This window comes from Platalea leucorodia, assembly GCF_965183815.1.
Source record: "Platalea leucorodia genome assembly, chromosome: 7".
In the NCBI taxonomy this organism is placed as follows: domain Eukaryota; kingdom Metazoa; phylum Chordata; class Aves; order Pelecaniformes; family Threskiornithidae; genus Platalea; species Platalea leucorodia.
Genome location: NC_138829.1, coordinates 29295506 through 29316085, shown reverse-complemented (window position 1 = coordinate 29316085; position 20580 = coordinate 29295506). Strand labels below are relative to the sequence as shown.

The 20580-nt window shown below is 38.8% G+C and overlaps 1 protein-coding gene across 5 annotated transcripts in view; it reads right to left on the bottom strand.

Moving 5' to 3' along the window:
• BAZ1A (bromodomain adjacent to zinc finger domain 1A) overlaps positions 1-20580 on the bottom strand; it is a 65286-nt gene continuing 44706 nt past the window's right edge. For 3 of the 5 annotated variants that reach the window (XM_082318494.1, XM_082318497.1, XM_082318495.1), the window contains 10 exons: positions 17965-18128; positions 17632-17786; positions 15305-15453; positions 9985-10065; positions 7064-7311; positions 6724-6950; positions 4978-5462; positions 3742-3887; positions 1585-1672; positions 1-1032 (listed from right to left, as the gene is read on the bottom strand). In XM_082318494.1, coding sequence (XP_082174620.1) covers positions 842-1032; positions 1585-1672; positions 3742-3887; positions 4978-5462; positions 6724-6950; positions 7064-7311; positions 9985-10065; positions 15305-15453; positions 17632-17786; positions 17965-18128 — 1934 coding nt within the window. In that variant the 3' untranslated portion in view covers positions 1-841. The remainder of the gene's footprint in view (positions 1033-1584; positions 1673-3741; positions 3888-4977; positions 5463-6723; positions 6951-7063; positions 7312-9984; positions 10066-15304; positions 15454-17631; positions 17787-17964; positions 18129-20580) is intronic. The other 2 variants (XM_082318496.1, XM_082318498.1) reach the window with 1 other exon arrangement.

Genomic DNA, 20580 nt, shown 5'->3' with positions numbered 1-20580 from the left:
TACTTTGAAAAATGTGTCATTTTATTTGTACACTTCCAAAGTTGTACGTAGAAACTTATAGTACAGTCCTGTAAATTTACTCATTGCTAGAAGAACTGCCAGGGACAGGGGAAGGTATTTATTGATTGATCATCAAGTTAGAGGGGAATAAACAACAAAAAAAATCCAGACCGGAAAAAAATTTAAAAAGTTATGGAACTCTCCCTTTTTTTTTTTTTTTTTTGTTTTTAATCCCCAAGTACAAATTTTATAAATACAAAACAAATTCACAAATTACTTTGAATGCTAAATAAATATCTACTTAATAAACTCAGACTGAATACCTCCAGCCAGCACTGGTACAGTACTTAAAAGATATGCAATTGTACTCATTCATGTGTAGTGTTGAGAAGATATGCTCAAACAAGTTTTAAACATACACACAGTTTCTTCAACTGTGCTACAGCAGAAGATTTTATCTGAGTTGATAAAGCCCTCAATACCACAGCTCCTACAAAATCTAGAGGATGAAACAAGGTCATTTGGTGCAGGAAAAAACAATGTACTTCTGGAAGATATTTGGACACATGAATGTATTAAAAATGTACAAAACCTCTGTAAACCAGTACTGTATCCAGTACATCTATCAAAATTATTAGACACTGAATAAAACTGTAGCAAAGGTAATCTTTCCTACGTTCTCCTGAGTGCTTAATATTACATTGAGAATATAGTGCAGGCCACACTTCAAGGTGGTTAAACAGTTGTTATTGCTTTATACAGGTATGACGACTGTGTGATTTAACATTTCATTTTAATGAACATAACAGATTCCCTCAAAAAATCCTTTGGAAGGCAGAGGTTAGATTCGCGACTTCTTTGCCGCAGGAGCGGCGTGGTCCACATTACCAGATGTGATCGGAAGTCCAAGCTTTTGAGCCTGAATGTGGAAGAAAGCTTGAAGTCTAGTTCCAGCTTTTGCTTCACTTGTGTTACGAGGGTTGTATTCAAAGCAGTTCGAAAACATCAGCTCAATGTCTTCAATGAATTCCGCTAGTAAATAAAAAAGTAAATAAATTAGCGTAGTGTGTCTCAAGTCATCAGAGCGCAGTACGATAAAGCAGTATGACACCACTGAATTGGAACAGCGATCCTACACAGAGCTGCAACACAAAAAGTGTCTTTATGTGTGTGTCAAGTTCCTATCGTTATATTAGTGAAGTGCCATGTAAACATTCTTAAATTTCTCTGATTATCAATAAAGGAAACACAAATCAAGCAGTAACAGTAGTACCTTTTCCAAATATTTCATCCGTGTCACTCACTGACATCAAAGGCTTGAGAAATTACCAGCAGTTTCTCAGCTGCTCATTTCTTATCTATCTGTACACCATGTATTTTGGTAGTAAAAAAATTATGTTCAACAAATCATATTTTAAAAATATTAGTAAATGCTCTTAAAAAAAAAAAACCAAACACCACAAAACCCCAAGCCAAACACAATTTCAGCTTTCTAATCCTCTGACACAGCTCTATTTTAGGACAACACTTTATTTTAAAGAGAGAGAACAGGGTCTATTACCTCTTTCAATAAATAATACTTACATGCTAACTTATATTCACATTTATTCACTTTTTCACGGATTATATTTAAGGCAATAGGTTTTTTGATGATATCATAGTAGTCTGGTACCTTTAAAAACAAACAAACAAACAAACAAGAATGATTCATAGACAACAGAGGAGTCCCAAGCAACCGCCTCTATTTCCTGAACTGAATATTAGTTTTCAGGTATTGCTTTTCCATATTTTATATCATTGAAGTAGCAGACCACAACAAACATTAGCCAGCAATTCAATGAATAAATCTAATCCTAAATACCCTGTGAACAACTGCAAGAAAATTGCATGAGCAGATAAGAATTACAGTGTCCCAGCTATTCCCATCTGTCAAGCGCAAAAATTATTTCCTAGATTTAAAAACTTTTCATTTTACTGTAACATACTACAATATTAAAAGCTCCTTAATCATGAGTAATGGCCATTTTTACTCCACTACCGTTCATCATCTTGTAGTCTTGCAAGAGAAATGAAATCCTGAGATTCCATTTAGTTGTGTCGAAGAGAAGGCAGTGAACGTTTCTAGAGCAAGCAGGACACAGCATGCAAGTACCAGAGATAAACAGCCACTCGGAACAGTGTTTATGTGATAAAAGCCAGGGGAGGAAAAGGATTGCTTAACCCTTAAGGGTACTGATCATTTGGATTATAGATTTTCAATTCCAGGTAAGCAGCAAGCTTAGGGTGACTCTCTCTCACTCACAAAGCAGGGGGGGACACAAAAGAAAAAAAGATCTCTGATCCAACTTTGACCTTTTTTTTTACAAGACAAGATACCCACATGCACCATCATGTACGTTTTAAAACTAAATTCTTGGTTATGGCCTGTAACTTCATCAATTGCAACCTGCAAATGAGCCTAGAGAAAGCATTAGTAGAGAAACAGAATTAGATTGACACATTTTTCATTCCTTTCCGTTTAGGAGTGCTGTTGACATAAGTACTACAAAGAAAGGCAATTTTCTCTTTCTGGCTTGCTGTGCACTGATCATTCAATGTATTCTTTACATTGTCTTAAAGGCAGCAAAAAGTTTAAACCAAAATTTCTGTCATGATGAAGAAAATTTGGGTCACTCAGGTATGGATTTTTCTTTCCGAACTATAGAGAGACTATTCCTTAGTGACTGATTCAGGCAAACCAGCACGCACTGAATTCTAGCAGTTTCTTTTCAGGGTCAAAATTAAGTTGAATTCTCCATCCCTCCTTAAGAAGCTTCCTTGCATTCACCAGATTCTTGCACTTCCCAGTGTAATTCCTGTACGCTAGTACGCAGACAGTAGTCTCTACTTCATTCAAAATTCCTCTCCTACTCCTCTGCACTTACACCTTTCATTCACATTTGTATAGCATTCTTTTTGTCCAGATACATTAATCCTTCCGGCTATCTGTAACACTGAATTCAGAGTTTCAAGTCTTCATTTAACAGCTATCACTGTTAATTTTAATAGGGCAATTAAACACCAAGCTCTAGATCCTGCAAGAACATCTGTGCGGAGTTGCTCCAGAGGGCTTGGAGAGGACAGGCACTTTGTTAGAGCAGGAGAGTTCCAGCAGTGCCCTACAACTGACAAGCCAGTGCAGCCTGCCGAAAAGCAGACGTGCTTTGGGAACTTCTATTGTAATACAAACCCCTAAAGCAGCGCTTACTTTGGGTACCTACTTTACCATCAAGTATTTTAAAATCTAAACAAGACGGAAATTAAATTAAGAACTAAGCTAAGAAATCATCTTTTTACTGCATTATAGTTAACATCAGAGTGAAGTTGTTCCTACCTTGTTATTTTATTGCAGGTCTGTTTTCAAAATACCTTTGCATAAATTGAAGATTAATTCAACTAATTAATCAATAGCCATAAGCTTACCTTTAGCTGTCCTGTGCTCTATTTTTTTTTTTCTCCAAATCAAAGCATTTCACATTTTCAAATGATTGATGGCAAGCTTATTTAAAATTTTCCCAATAACATGTCAATTGGAAAAGTTATTTCTGGCACCAAATATTTGAGCTGAAATGCGAGAGTTTTCCTGAATCCCATTGCTTAGCTCTATCCCCCCGTTTGGGCAATGCTACAAAATCCCAACTTTTACTGGCAGCAAACAGGCTTCTCAACCATTATCGTTCCCTCTACAGTTCTGTCACTTACCTGGATTTTGGAAACCAGTTTCATGAAAGGCCAGCTGTCATCATGTCGTACCAGTTCCACTACAAGTTGTTCAAAAGCTGAGAGTTCATGGACTCCCCCTTGACGTCCTGAACTTCTCCTGTTCAATGAGGTTTGAGGAGATGATTCTGGAAAAAAAAACAACACCCCACCAGATAAAAATACAAACCTGATGAGTAAAATAAAAAAAAAAAAAAAAAATTAAAAGTGAAACACCATTATTCTTGGGTACTAAAACTGTAGTTTCAGGGCACAACTCATGTAGTTTGGCTTCAGGTATTAACTATGCTACAGCCTTGTTATTAACCACTAAATGTCTCTCTTGCCATACAAAATGCTAAGTACCAGGACTTAACTGGGTTCCTCCTCCATTCTCTTTCATCGCATTAATTTTGGAAAGGATTTTTTCACTTATTTCAATTTTAAAACAATTTGTTAAACACTTAAAGAAAAGCTCTATTAGAGAAAAACAGAATAAGCTGCCTGCTCATAACTTTTACTTCCACAAAACCTCTATTCAGAGTGGTTTTATCTGCTTTCAAGAGTAGTCAGCAGGGTGGTTCGAGGATAAGCCCAGAAACTCCGAATAGTGAAGGACAGGAATGGTGCAGAATACAAGGCTGCCACACTGGACTGCAAGCTCTTTTACACTCTTCAGTCTCACACTGGGTCCTTTTTGTTTTTAAAAGGTTATTGTAGCTTTCCAAGTATTTCCCTACCATCAAATACTTCATATTAGCTTAACAAGCAAGGACACTGTTAGCCCTATACCAGATAGATGACATTTTTCTTCTGGTAGCAGTTTCTTGTACGTGTATATTCCCAATTGCACTACCTTGCCTATATTCGTGTTCTTTACTCTTTAACAAAACCAAACCATAAAAGCTGTAAGTAAATATTTGCGTTTGCATGGGTTAGGGCATAAATATCACTTTCACATTTTCTAACCGCTTATTAGCAATTGCTCCATATTGTGTGCAAATATGAAATTTCAAATATGGATATGATAAATCTCCTTGGCAAATCAAGTATTTGTTCTTCAGATGACTGAATTTTTTTTTAAGGTTCACTCCTCTCACTGCAAAAGAAGGGAACTCTCTTGTTGGAAGTGGTAAAAATGCCTTCAACCACCATGTCTCGTCTCCTTGCTCTATCACACAAATATTTTAGCAAAGAACAGAACGTGGTTGTCGTTCTGGACAGACACATTTCTCTAACCTGTGGATTGTCGTTTCCTGCCTCTTCTCTTGGGTTCAGTAACAGGAAGAGAAAGCTTTGAGGCAGAAACTGGGTACTTCCTAAGCCGTTCGTTCGAGTCTGCGGTATCAACAATTCTAAATCCGAGAGAATTGGAAGGGCTGTTTTCCAGTGTGTCATCAGCATTCTTTCTTCCTCTTCGTCTTCTTCGAGGACCAAGTAATTCCACGAATACGTCTGCTTGTAATGAACTTTGGCTCTGACGAGTGGTCCGGCTATTAAGTCTTAAACAAGGCTTTGTCACTGATGGAGGGGCCGATTTTACCTTTCTTATACCCCTTCTGGTAACTTTAGATAAAGGTTCAGTTTGCTTAGGTGTGTTTTGCTGACTCCGAGAAGCATATCTTGCCTGACGCTGGCTGTTCCGACTTGAGAACGGATTGTTGAGTTTGGCTGCTCTCATTTTTAATGGAAACTTGACCTGGGGTCTTCCTTGCTTTGATGGGCTACAAAAAGTGAACAATTATGTTTATTTATCCCAAAATTCCATTCCTCTCTTTTCCCTCAGTTTTCTAATTCAGCATTTAAAAAACCCAACCATTCAAGGTTGGGCTGGTAAGCAGCTGGCTTTCAACCTGATGCAGTCATCCAATTACCATTATCTTAAATACTGCTCTGAAGTCTCTTAATTAAATAGCACGTGGAGCACATGCTTTAAAAGAAATGCTCAGAATTCTGATCACCCTTGCAGCTTATGCAACACGAATGCATTAACTGGAGCACCAGCTATCAATTTCTTTAAATGACTTATTTCTCACAGCAACTGTAACTACTAGGATTTTTGAACAATATTGTCAGCTACATAAATAAACTGCAGTTCTAAAACACTAAGTGTAAAAGTTATGCTCTAGTCAGGGTTTATAACATACTCAAGACTCTCCTTCCATTACAGGAGAGAAAGAAGATCCCAGAGATAAATTCACTTCTCAAGGAGATGCAAGTTCTGTCCAACTACTGAAGCCCAACTGTCAGAGCTGCAAATAATCTTGCTTCAGTCAATTCAAAAGACTGTACCAAAAAGAAGAAAAATACTCCAAGATCAGGAAAGTTTCCTACAACTTTTACACTCCTGGCATGTGTATCAAATCCATATACTTAACTAAATAATCCAATGTGATAATTTCAGTAATTTGGTTTGGGGTTTTTTTGGTTGGTTGGGGGGTGGGTGGGTGGGTGTTTGGTATGTTTTTTGGGGGGGTGGGGGGGTTGTGTTTGTTTTTGGTTTTGTTTTTTTTAAACAGCTACTGCAGAAGTCCTCAAGTCCTCCCAATGTTACATAGCCTTTGACAGATGACCTTGCCTTCCCTAATGTTCCAATACTTACTGTATGCATCTAGTCCCCCAAAATTCAAAACTGGACAAAGACAACTCCAGGTTTTCTCCAGAAAATCTTTACTGTTTAAAGTGGAGAGAGTTTCAGATTCAAACAGTAGCTGTACAGAACTGCAACTTTGAGGGCCATCTCTCACCCGCCTGGATGTTAAGGCTGGAATTTTCATCCTGAAAAGTGAGCCTAAGTCCAGTAGACCTAACTTTTGTTAATATTAAATTCATCAGTAAGAGCCAAATTCATAACAAGCTGCGATTTTTAAAAATAAACATTTTTTTCAGACTGGATTTAAGATACGTGCTTATGTGAACAGTTATTCCACCTAATAATCAAGATGATATTTCAGTAGGAAACTACTTTAACAGATGTCTATTTACCTTATCTCTTCTTCCTCTTGAGATTCATCCTCCTCGTCTTGCTCTTCTTCGTAATGCTCCTCCTCACTTTGTCCCATTTCATCATAGTTTGCCTCTTCCTCCCCTTCTCCTAGTCGTTCAGCAGTCTCTTCATCACTTTCCACAGAGGGTCTCTGTCTGGAGGAGAGGCGTCTAGAGCGCTGTTTTGGTCGGCACTCTGGACAAAACCAGTCTCCTTCAGGAATGACCTAGAAACAGAAGAAAAAGAAAAAAGAAGAAAAAGCATTAGTGATACGCAATTTAGTTGTAAGAACTAGTCAAGTTTTGTGCAAATAGGAAGCACTTCTTTTTCCTCAGGTACCTTGAGCTTGGGCCTGATACAGTAAGTATGATAGCCTCGATCGCAGCCATCACACAGCACCATGCTTTCTGCATCACCTTTCTTTCGACACACTTTACAGCGAGCATTGAGGATGGACTTTGACCAGATGACACTTCGATCCAATGTAGACAGATGAAGGAAGACTTGGGACAAGCTGGTAGAAGAAAGAAGTGACTCTCTCCAGCGATCCAGAACTGTTTTATAGGATCGTCCACCATCACTGGCATCTTCCATTAAAGAAGGGGATTTAAAAAAAAAAAAAAAAAAAAAAAAAAAAAAAAAAAAAAAGAAGAAAGGCAGAGAAAAGAAAAAGCAGAATGATCAAACTTCTTTTTCAAACATCCAGGTTATTCTAGGTAAGGCTCTGACTTTCAAACAGATAGCAGTAGTAAACCAGGATAATAATTATAATCTTTGTCTTATCTCTTCAATACTTGAATATTTCCTCCTTAGTTTCCAGGCTGCTGAAGCCATAAGATTTTACTCTTCAATACCAACTCAACTTAGAACTTGCACATACATAGGACATGAGTAAGACATAGAAGTCTTACTCAGATGTCAACCTGGAAACCTAACAATTTGATTCAATTTATGAAGTATAAATGAAGATTACTTAAGATTAAAAAGAAACAACAACAAACCAACCAACAAAAAACCCCACACTCCCAATTTACTTTCCCTTGTATGTACATTTTGAAATCCCAAATATTTACATTTAAAGAAAGTAGCTGGCATTAAACAGAGACTTCACTGGCAAAAAACAGCTTAAAGGGCTCTTCTCACCCACACTTGCCCCTGCCCCGGTATAGTCTAGGAGACATTTTTCAGCCCTCTCCCCACGGGTCAATGCCTCTATTCCTGCTCTGCACTCCGCCTTCACAAGAACCTGCACATCTGTGTGGTTAACCAGACTGGGTGACTGGTCTGGTCGAAATATAACCGTCTCCTTGATACTTTATAAGCAACGTAGCACACATGAATCCATGGTACACACCTACTGGCAAACCAAGTAAAACCTGGGATTCTAATTAAGTTAGAAATAAATGGGGGATGGGAGGGCAGGGGTAAGAAATTATGTTGGATTTTCAAACGGGTTTGGCTTGCAATCCAGGCCACTCAAGTGGCCACACAAATGCACACGCAGAATAGCGAGGGGGGCAGTACCGAACGGGAATGAGCAGCTGGGAATTACAGAAGCAAATGGGCTGTTTGAGGAGCTAGAGAAAGAAGAAGGTGTAAATTACACCCTGCATTGCTGCTGCTGAGCAGAAAGGGAATTTCTTTGTGGACGCTGAAAGCTAGTTCTTGCATTTTAAAGCAAGAAGGTTTAAAGAAAGGAAAGGACAATACAGCAATACCTTTGGTTATAGAAATGTCCACAGATCTCCCTTCTAAAAGTGATAGTCCAGTTATTACTGTGTGATCTCTAGCTGATTAATGATGTGCTCCAGTATAAAATGCCACCTTGCCTGCTGCACTAGTCACAGTGGGCACAGGAATGGCCTACGATCCACCTGTCTGCCAAATGATTTCTCCTCAGGAACAGGAAGAGAAAATATCCAATAGCAAATAAAATGAAAGAACAAAAATGAGACTAATTGCTCGCCTGGCAAGGCCCTTCTGCCTTCTCATCAACTGGCTGCCAGGATTTGCCTAATCTTGCATACATTTGCATTAGCAGCAAGCAGCACAAGAGAAGCGATGGGAGAAGGCAGAGGATAAACAGGCAACACAGCTTCATAAATAAAATACAGCCACTCCTGAACTGCAAATACAAATCCAGATTTCCTAAAATTTCCTATTTCTTCATCCTTAGGTCTCCTGTCTCAAGTTCAGTCTTACTAAGGATAGCGGACAAGGTCCTTTTCACAGCACTGCACTATATCTCTCAGTGTATTTTTTTAAAATTCAGCAAGAAGAAAATTAAAACTGCTTGTCAGGACACTAGAACCTAACATGAGACCCACTTCAGTTCTGACTCAGTTCTGCTGCAGATTTCTACTATAACTCTGGTAAAGACACTTTATCTTAAGCATATATATAGTTTGGCAAGCATTTATTTTGCTGACAATGGCAGCTCGAGCATTATTACTTTTTTTTGGTGGTTATTTCTAGCCTGGGTTGGTTCAGCAATATAGTTCATCACAAAACACAACAAATACTTGCACTGCAAAATGGCAGTTGCAATACAGAGAGAGAAATTACTGACCACGACCTGCTTCAGCATGTCCTGCTGCTGAAAGAAACACGCCAAACGACACCCGCTGTCTCAGATCCCAATTTGTAAAATAAGAATAACACTTTTTTCTTCCATCCATCATCTTTCTCATTTATATTGTTAACTTGGAGGGAGAAACGGCCTCTTCCTTTGTGTTTGAGCAGCTCTACATTGCGCAGTGGGATACCCCTCTGTCAGCTAAGCCCTCCAAGCCTTGCTACAATGCAAATGAAGTTGTTTGACAGATCTATGCACTCATCCATCAATAGCTAATTGAGTTCAGGGAAGGGTTTTCCATTTTAGTATTTCTAGAAAGGATATGCAGTTGCACAATGCTGCAAAGTTTAAAAAAAAAAACACCAGGGGCATTAAAAGGAAGGGCGAGGGGGAAGGATTATGTGAACATGCAGATTTTTGTCCCAAAGTGATAAAAAGAAATTACAGTTCTTTATCTCTGGTTGCAGAAAACTTAAAAAAAAAATTTTTTTTTAAATCTTTGAGCTGTATTTGTTTTACTACCCATGTTCAAACCTTTGGCTTCAATACCTCAATTCCTTCAATGTAAGGAACTGGCTACAAAATTATTGAAGTTAAAAAAACCCAACCAAACAAAAAAAGAAAACCTGGTAAAATATTCAATATTTTCTAATTGTTAGCAATACAAGTAACATTTAAAATTTACCATCTCTCTGACTAGTCTTGTCTTCCACTCTCTTCCTCTTTTTATCCCCCCAGTGGTTCCTTTCATCATCTTCTGCATTACCTAACATTAAATTCATAAAGTTATTTCAAATACCTTTTTAAAGCGTGGCGGATTATTTTTTAATTAGTTTTTATAATCCATACTTGTGTGGTCTAAAAATGTAACTAGAACAGTGGTTCCAAACATGTGCATGTGGAAAAAGGTAGACAGGGAAGGGTAAGAGGATAATGTGCATGGAGGAATTGCACATCCCAGGATTTACTTTGACTCCCACTACAAACAGAAGGTTTAAACTGAAAGTTCTTAAACGTACCCTCCCTTACCTTTCTGTTCATCTCTGGTACATGTGGCTATAGGAGCACCTTACTGACCACAGGTTTCTCTCTCAGCAAACAACTTGTCTGGTCTATGCTACCACGAACCTCCTAACATCTCAAAAAATATAGCCAGTTGATGGGCAGAGTCCTCAAGGACCAAGAGAACTAGCTTGTCTGTCCATGTGAAATGACATACATAAGATATTTTTGTGCAGGAGTGTTCTTGAGTATTAAAATGATGAAACTACTCTCCCAGAAAGTAAGAGCCATAGTAAACTTCACCTGCTCCAAATGCAAGGTACCTTCTTTGACTGCCTTCTCTGAAAACAAAAATTCTTCATCAGAAAAAAAAAAGCCCACTTCCACCTTTGCTGCCTCTGCTCATGAAACTCCACAGGGAAGTAACAAAAGCACGAGAACAAAGCATGCATATATACTAATCCTATCCCAGTTCACTGCTGGAAGATGTCTGATGCTATTATGAGGAGGACAATTATAAACAGAAAGGAAACAACTTTGGGAGTAGAGGAAACAAAAATAATCAAAATCTAGAAAGAAAGGAATGGAACAAAGACAAGCAAAGAGGAGCAAAAAAGCTGTATTTTTTTTTTTTGTCCCGCAAGAAGCGCATGGCACAAGTTAAAAAGGAGGTAAATGGTTCCCAACATCAGCCACAAAGGTGCTCCCATGAATTAGAATCCAACCTTTCGTATGGAAATCTGAAGGATGCTTAATGACTGAAGTCCTGCACTAGTGCAGAAGGCAGGGTTTTTTTAGTGGCTGCCTCACTGAACTCCAGGGCAACCAAATCACTTCATCATTTTATACGTCAATTTTCACATCTATGTAATAGGAACGATGAGACCTACTTCTCCACTGCAAAGTATTTTGAAATGTAAAGGAAAAGTAATTTATACTAAAAAAGGGGCAAAATCAACAATAAAAATTGCTTGTATTTCTTCCCCGTCAAACATATTTTTTATCTGAGAAGTAGTGCTTCAGAGTTTCCATCAAACAGCTATTAAAAAAAGAAGGGGGGGGCTTTTCACATGTTAACTCAGAATTTTTGCAGGAAAAACATGTACTGCAAGCTGCACCCCCTTTTTGTGATCCTCCCCAAACATTACCTTGGGCTGGACTGAAGGAGGAAAACCCAAATTTTCATAGCTAATGTGTAATGAAAGGATTTCTAAAACACAATTAATAATTAAGAAATGCATATAATTCAAGTTGTGTTACATTTAATCCCCAGACAACAGAAGATTAGCGGCCATCTAGCAGCTCTGCAAGGCAGAGGGTGCTGTTTCTGGGGTTTCTAGATCTCCTTTTGCATTGCTATCTTCTGTGTCAGTCTTTTCTCGCTCTTCCACTTGAATATTTGGTATGCACCTCAACTCTAAACTTATCAGAATCACCAGCGAGGCTCTTGGCAGGCTGACAGAGCCTCAGAACAAAAACGGAGCAGAGAGGAGCAGCTGGTCCTTTTATTGCTGTGCTGGGTCCCTTTGTCTGCTCTGCACCCTGGAGGCCACCGGGATAAACCTGCCAGTGACTGCAGTGAATTTCACTGCGCTGTCTTTAGTACTAGAAGCTGTAAATAGAGTGAAAACTAAAAATTGTGAAGTATGGCTCCATTCCCTAATAGGGCCAGAGCACAGTGAAGGGGGGGGGGGGGGGGGGGGGAGAGAGAGAAGGAAAAGAAACTCCGCAGTGAAGGCAACAACTGAAATAATGACAAAGACAAAGCACGTTCAGTTTGGTTTAAAGCAGAAATGCAGGGGTACCCTTTCTACGGAAAGTGTTCCCCCGTACTGCTACCGAAACAGAACTCCTAGCACTTGCTTGACTTCCAATGCTTTTACTTCAGTGGTAATTAAATCAGCCTAAAGAGTTGGGTTTGTCAGGTTTAACATTAGAAACAGATATGCAGGCATTTTGTCTAGGGGACAGTTCCATTAAATAGTTGGAACAACTATAAAAAAAACTCCTGTTAGAAGGAAAGAAGGAGGGGAAAAAAAAAAAAAAAAAGAGTGTACAGATACAATATAAGAACAGGCAAACAAAACCAAAATACCCACAAACCAAAACCCAGTGGTTACAAACTAAAAGCTAATTTCTATCATCAGAGTACTGTTAGCCAGTTCCTAGAGGGGTCAGTGAAAGAGGGCACCACGGTCCCAAGCACAAGGCACTCCCTGAGCAAGAAGCAGTGCCCACTTTTTATTAAAAGGTTTAGTAACACTACTAACACCTCCTCGTCAAGCTAAGTAGAGAACTTCTCTTTGCCTGTTATACGTATGCAAGTTGCAAACTAAGAAACAGAACTTGCTGTGGTAGCATGCAAAGACATTGTTTCCAACCAGGGAGCATAAGCTGAATATAACATTATGCAAATTTTACACTCTTGGTTTTTTAAGCATGTCTGAAACACTGAAGAGAGATACCCAGAAAGGACTGCATCCAGAACTGCTGCTTGACCTCTAAAGTGCCTAAGTTTGCCAGATGCCTCTCAAACAGAGAGGTTTCCTTGACACTTTGCAGTTGCGCCTTCTGATCATGTCCAGAAGCTCCCCAGTCAGGGCACCTTTCGTGTAACTAACTGCCTAGCGGTCAGAAAAATCACCAGCGAATAGGTGTGTGTTTTAAGCTTTCTTTACTACCGAGCCACTCAAAGCCACGGCTCCTCCAAGAGCTCTCTAGTGACAAAACTAAAATCTTGCCTTCATTCAGACTCGTCTCCTGCTAAAAGCGGCCCATTACGCAATCGAAAACATGAGACGCTTGGCACCAAAGGTAAAGCAAGGAAGAGGGAACCTGACACTGTCGCTTAATGGTTAGGGCAGTAAGCCAGAGCAGAGGAGACCTGGGATCCTTCCTGCTCCCTCAGCTATGTAGGTTATTCTATACATTACAGTAATTTTACAGCGGTAGCGTTTTTCAGAGCAGAAGAGGTGCACAGGCACAGTATGGTAAACGAACATATGAGATTTAAGAAGACACACAAATCACGTAAGATTGATTTCCCTATATACTGTCTTTGTCACACAGTATAAAGCATCTAAAGGAAAACAGGATTCCCAAGTTAAAAACAAATGGGAAACCCATCATCAAAAGGTCAGGCAAAAACATGAACCATCACTAGATTATGGCAGAGTTGGGACCACTGAAAAAAAGACGCAGGAGGATTGCTAAAAAACCTTCCTCTCCAATACTTCAGGGACACTTTTCTTCTTTTAGTCCTTTTCCTCTAATTCAGGATGCCCGCTCTATGGCCATAACCTACTAATAGCCATGTTTTTCCCCTTAAGGGCACGCTATGGTAAACTTAGAGCTGTCAGCAAGATGCTGTTGCCAAAATACTCCCGGAGAGAGTTTGGAAATGGAGGTGTATACTGCACAATGTATCTACAACCTGCACATGCAGAGTAAATATGACAAACACTAGATAGATGTACTGTCAATTAACTGTCCCACGCCCATGTTGTAAATCTAATCATACAGCAGGAAATAAGCCGTATCATGCCTGGCTTGGAAAGGGCAGGCATACTTGAGTTGACCAAACACTTAGCCAAGTAAAGCTTTTAAACAGCTGTGGTTTAAACTACTCATATGCTCTCCCCTTTCGTCTCAATCATTTGCTGCATTTCCCCCTTCTAGAGGTCATCACACTGATAACGAAAGCTCGTGGAAGGGAACCCATGCCTGCATGTCAGAGTCTCTGGCACAAATCTAGCTCAAACTCATCTTCAGTGGCAACTGATATCCAGACTCCATGCAGGAGCAGCTGAGATCCAGAAACAGTTTTAGGTCAACTGTGCCATGGGGCACTAACTTCTAGTGTGAATACACCAAAACCTGCATTTTCATCTTAAGTTATGCAGCAAAGTCTGCTGGAGCCTAAGGATTTTGTATGCAGTCATTATGAATTTAATAGGATGTGAAGCAGTTTGTGCTCTGGAGGACCCCGGTACATGCCATGCTGGTAAGCCACGCTGCACTCTCGCAGGGGAGAAGCAAAGCAGTCCAGCTGAGCGCAGAGCACAGCTCGTCCTCAGCGCAGCCTCCGGAAGGGAAGCCTGGCTGAGATAGCTGCCCCGGGAAGGATGAACCACCTTCACATGCTTCTCCAAGACAAAACCCCAGTTTTGAACTGCAAAAGGATCCTAAGGGATTACTGGAAAACAAAGTGACGTTATGCACTTTGGATCCCCTCTCTCACCCCTACAGCATGTCAGAGGAATTGAAGGAATACATGTTAGAGTCAACCTATAATCATGCTTTGGTTTAAATTTTTCTTGCAACCTTTTCTTTCCAAGTTTTACAGCATAAACACAAAACCTGAGGATCTGAAAGTTTGCAATGCAAGTCATTACTACGTTTTACTGCAAATATTCCGTTATTGCTGAACAAGGTGATCCAGATACACCAGGCCTATATTGCTTTCACAGAAACAGTATAAAAAGGAGTATACATTTTTACAACCTAAAAAACACACAGAAGAAACTTGTGGTATAGTTGCATGATACACTGACCTCAACAGTAATGCTGAATTACGAAGTATTCCCCCGGAACACTCACTCATTTCTGCCTAAGGGTACAATTTGTCTCCCAGTGCATCAGTATAATTGTAGGGCCACAAGATCACTGAAATGATCCAGGTTAAATAGGCAGTGAAATATGCTGTCACTTAATACATGTAATTCAGGACATGCAGAATAATAAGAAAAATATTAATAGTTCCTCATGATCTATGGCCTTGTAAACTGACAATCTAGTGTTTTTTAATTTTACAATGGTATATAGCAATACGTTAGTTATTTGTTCTTTTCCCCACCGTGCCCCTCTAAAGCACCCGGTCTTACAAAAGAAGCAAGTGGGTTTGGGGTGGGGGTTTTTTTGCATTTTTGGGGGAGTTTTTTGTTTGTTTGTTACAAAATCTTACACAAAATTAGAGACATACGGTTTCAATTCTGAAAGCTTACCAAGAGGTGCTTTGAGAAACCTGCGCTCAATTCCTTGTTCTATCTGAAGCAGTGCAGATGCCAAGTAGTGGACCACATTATTAACTGGCTGAGGAGTACTTGTACTTGTTGACGCAGCACTTGGAGCTTCAGTTTTTAACCCAACGAGTCTAGAATAGAAATGTATTAAGTTATCTTTTTTTTTAACATACTTTGAATTGAACACCATAGATATTTTTACAGGTCTGTATCCACAGTAGATTTTTATTTTCATTTCATTTACATGCATGGACTATGGATGTGAACAGATACTGCACAGGTGTGATTAGCTATCCCAGTTCTTGAGTTTGCTTAATTAGTCTAGTTAATCTAGCTCAGTCATCTTTAGGTAACAAAATTATCTAAATTTCAAGAAATGAAGATGACAAATTTCAATACAATTATTAAGATTTCCAGAAGATTTGATGCAACATCCATCAGCTAGTTTATGAGATTCCTGTGAAGAGTGGTGAGATGTAGCCTTTTAGAATACTTCCACCTGCAGAAGTTCAACTACATATATCCACAAAACTAATAAGATATTTGAAAAGAAAATACATTAAATAAAACCAGAAAGTAATTTTAGAATGTTAAATCAAGAATTGTTAACTTATATGTTCTCATCCTTAGAGGATTTTTCTAAAATACTAACTCTTGGCGGGGGGCAGGGGGGGGGTGGTAGGTTTCCAATAAAACAGCCTTCTTTCACCAAAGACTAAGTAATCATTTCAAAGTGCAGTTAATCTTCCTGAACCACAAATATTAAGTACAGTGTAGGAGAGCAACTCACACTAATGAAAATAAAATTCAATTTCTACTTGAGGTTTACAAAAAAAATAACTAATTAAGACTGTCTGGATTCTGCTTTATTCTGGTGAATGAGCAATGCCTTTGGTTGTCCCTGATCTTTTTTCACACTTAAAAGCTGTTCATTATATTTTGCAGTCACACACATTTCGAGAGCCTGAAAGCAAACAGAAAAAAAGCTGCATAGTTATTTACATTTCACTAGTCAAACTCCAAGGTCTTAATGAGATGGCACTCGCTCTGAGGTGGATAAAAAGCCCAGCATCAAAAGCAATCTGTCACATGATTTCAGAATCCCATAGTCTCTGTTTTAATATGCAAGACTTTATATTAGAGTAGACTTTATTCAGAAAGTGTGATGGAGTCAGTATCAAACGGAAAAAAAAGTGAAGCAACAAGCTTCTGCAGTTGAATTGAGAGTTGGCAATGGAGCAAGTGCCCAAGGTAACTGGAGACAGATAAATTTTAGCTTCTTAATTAAAACAGTGGAATATTTCTATGTTGCGGTTTTCAGGAAGCAAGCATCTGTCAATTGTGTCATTAATATAAAGAAGAATGACCCTATCCATTTTGCACACAACTAGAGAACTCAGATCCAAAGGGCAGTCTTACATGAAAATACTAATACAGCAAACAAACAAAAAGGGAAAAACCTGAAAGAACTTTAAATTCCTACATCCAACACAGCATTCAAGAGTCCACCCAGAAATAAAGCTTTTATAAAAGTCTAATTGCAGAAAACCTCACAGAATACATAAGCAAACAGTGTATTAGTACAATGATCGCCTCCAATGAATCTTTTTTCCTGCAATATTTCAACATTCACATCCTAGCAAGACATACAATTTTATATGTATTAAGTAAATTAAGGTAGATCTTTATTTCTGAAAATTATGTAACTTCTGAGAATTAAATATTTAGAAACCTTCACAGTTTCTAGTTTCTATAGTTTGATTTACAACAAACACCCATATCAGCATAGGGTCTCACATCTGTCTCAAAAGTTTGTTTAACAAACAAAAAACAACAAAACACCTTTACAGTTGCAACACTGTATGATTTGAGGTTTCCTCTCTTTTACTATGTTGCAGCTTGCTCTACAGAAGGATCATCATTCATAAAGTTACAAGATTATATCTCTGGTTTGCTGCAGTGCTAAAGGTTAATCCAGACCATGGCCTGTTGCACTGATGGGTCTTACTGTGACTCATGAAGAGGTACACTGGCCAGTTCAACTAGCAATTTGTTACTATTATCATTTTCCCTTTTAAACACTCCTACTCTTTCCACAAAGTGTTGGGTTTTGGTTTTTTGTTTTTGGGTTTTGTTTGTTTGTTTGTTTTTTCGGTGTTTTTTTGTTTTTGGGTTTTTTTACACACCTCAATTCCTAAAAAATACCATTCCAAAGAATTTGAGAGTAAAAACAATTTGAAGGTTAAAAAAAACAGAGCACTGCTATAAAACTCACAGGGAAGAGCCATTATTTAAACCATAGCTCTTACCTGTCTTTCACAATAAACTTATCTTGATCATCAGTTTCCATTTCTTCAGATTCTTCATTCACAGTTTTAATTATACCATTTTCTTTGTTTTCATCATTCAGAAACTCATACCGCCCATGTTCTAAGGCTGCTCTCCAAGACTGTCTGTCTGTAACCTGAAGCAAACACACAAACTTGAAGTTTCTAAAGAGTCAATGGCCACAAACGTTTAGTGCCAATTACTGTCTACACTTAATTATGCTTTCAGTAAAACCCATAGCAGTTTCAGTAAAAACCAAGCTGCAGACTCAACGGCACCACTGTGCTCCTAGGTATTCTACAATTCACAAATACCTTAATAGCCCCCAATGTTCCTTGGTAGATCCTGTCTTCAATGTCCAAAAGAAAGTCTCTAAGTCGCAGTTCAAGCTGCTTCTCTGCAGATACATGAGATCCATCATGGGCATTCTGCATCCTTCCCCGTCCTGAAGGTGGTCTGATGTCACTTTGAGGTTTGTCTGCAAAAACACCAAGTAACTTCATGTTAGGGGACTTTGTTCCTTAAAGTAGCTGCTGGCAGAGGGAACAAAAGTAGTACAGGGCAGAACAAACAGGTTCAAAACCGCCTTCCTGCAGCAACAGTTGCCAACACCAACATCTCCGTGACAGCTAAGGCATCCGATCCGACCAAGCAGAGTACACTTTTAAGGGAAGACCTATAGATTAGCATCTGCTCATCCCAATACACAGGATAAGAAATCCTTGTCAATTTAAAAGTCAATCTTTTGTCTTAAAATGCTTTCTAAAGTACTAGATAATGAACAATAACCCTCTGCTATAGGAGAAAAAAAAACACCAAGAGAATAAAGTCACATTTCTAGTATTTTTCACATTTGATGGCCCTTGCTTTACAGGAGAACTATTCAGTTTTCTTTCCTGCATGGATCTTTATCATGGCAACATTTAAAACAAGCATGTGCAACTGGCAATCACAAAAACTAACAGAACAAGATATAATCCCTTTTAAAAACCTAACTTTAAAACCAAACAAACAGATAAAGGTAAGATGACACAGGCACAGACTAGACTATGTCCTCTAATTAAAGGTGGGGAAAAAAAGGAACAAGACACAAGGTAAGTTATGAAAAAGAAGGGAAGAGCTGATGATGGGCTGTCAAGCAAAAACCTCTTCATAAGAGAACTGAAAATTCATGCAAAAGCTCAAAAGCCACAGGAAAGAGCTGAAAGTATGCCCAGATCCTAAATTAGTGCTTGCAAATCTGCATAGGTGGCAAATGTTTCTGTTCACAGGATCTACCTTAAATCCTATGAGTTCAGTGATGAGGAGGTATATGCAAGAACTTAAGAGGTATTTAATCACAGATTACCATAAAGCTGCTGTTAAGGAAGTACAGGATGAATTTCTAAGATGCTTTCAATTGCAGAAACAATTCCCTGTAACTGAAAATAATTATGCAAATACTCTTAAAATGTGTACTAGCATACCCTGATGTCTGGATGTGGGAAACATCCTTTTTGGTTTAAAACAAATGAAATGTAATGTTTTTTTCTTGAGCAGAACTGAAACAGCAGCAATTGGCTTGCAAATAATTCATGAGGAAAAGTTAGTTTTATCTCCATGCTCTTTTGAGTGGGAACTGGAAAAGGGAGAAGGGCAGTCTACAGCACATGAGAATCCTGGAGTAGTTCTCATTTGTCCTGCAAGTCATTTGAGCGAAGGCAATAGGGCAGCAGCAGGAGTCCACTGCAGTAAAGCTCCCTCCAAAGTGAGTTACACGTGACCACTTATCACTGCTTATCACACAGAGGAGACGGCATTGGTATTGGACCACTGCATTTGAATTGTCTTGATCTCTATTAAAACAAAGTTTAAAGCTGCCTCTTTTTTTTCTAACATAGAAAGAGAAGAAAAGTCTGTGATTGTGGAAATCAAGTTCCTTCAGGGCAGAAAGCAACACACAAAATACAGATAAAGGTGCAGCAACTAGGAAAATAAGGAACCACACACCGAAATATATCAGAAAATGATAAGAGATTTTCTCACCAAAAAACACAAAGATAGCCATAAGGCCTCCAAATAGAGCTTAATTACGATGCAGAACTCTGTCCTGTGCTAGTTTCCACCAAAAGAAACAGCAGATCAGTTATGGATTTAGTAGTATCTGACGCGTTCACGGCATGTCCTGGGATACACACACTCCAGTAAAACAGAACTCAGCTCTGTTCTGAATAATTCTCCCCTGCCCCAATACAGATACACTAAAATCCTCACAGTAATTTGGCATAATTCAAAACAAAATGGAATTTCTTAAACATTACCCTAGCGAGTTTCATTTTGGTAACATCCTCTCCCCACCAACCCTCCACAAACAAGCAAGCTGCAAGCTTGCGTGCACAATTTTATCAGTGATTGGAGGTAATGCCTTGCCAATAAATGGCAAAATACTTGGCTGGGGGAAAGGGAAAAAACCTAAATCCTTTTTCTAGAATGGTTTTAAGTACACTCCTACACTTTGAAACCCATAAAAACCAATACTGCTCTGCAGACATCTCCTCCTATAACAAGTGTCTGCAGAAAGAAAAGGAAAAAAATAGAAAAGAATATCACAGAATCCACTGCACTGATGTTAAGCCACATGACAACCAACACAGCTACACTATTTTTTTCCTCCCAAAGGTTTTAGTATGACCCTGCAATATGCTATCATTCCCTTGTTCACAATAGGCCAGTAAAGGCTTTTGAATAATTTAATGCATTATGATGTTACAAAAGAACACGTCCTACTCAACAAGTCAAGGTAATAGTAATTGCCTCCCTTTGTGTTTCTGTCTCTCCCAGGGTTTCTGTCTCCAGTGCCATATCTTGTGTCTCCTTTGATCATACTGGAAATGAGGACATCAGATGATCAATACTATGATCTACCTTTAGCAGATATTAATCTTTATTCC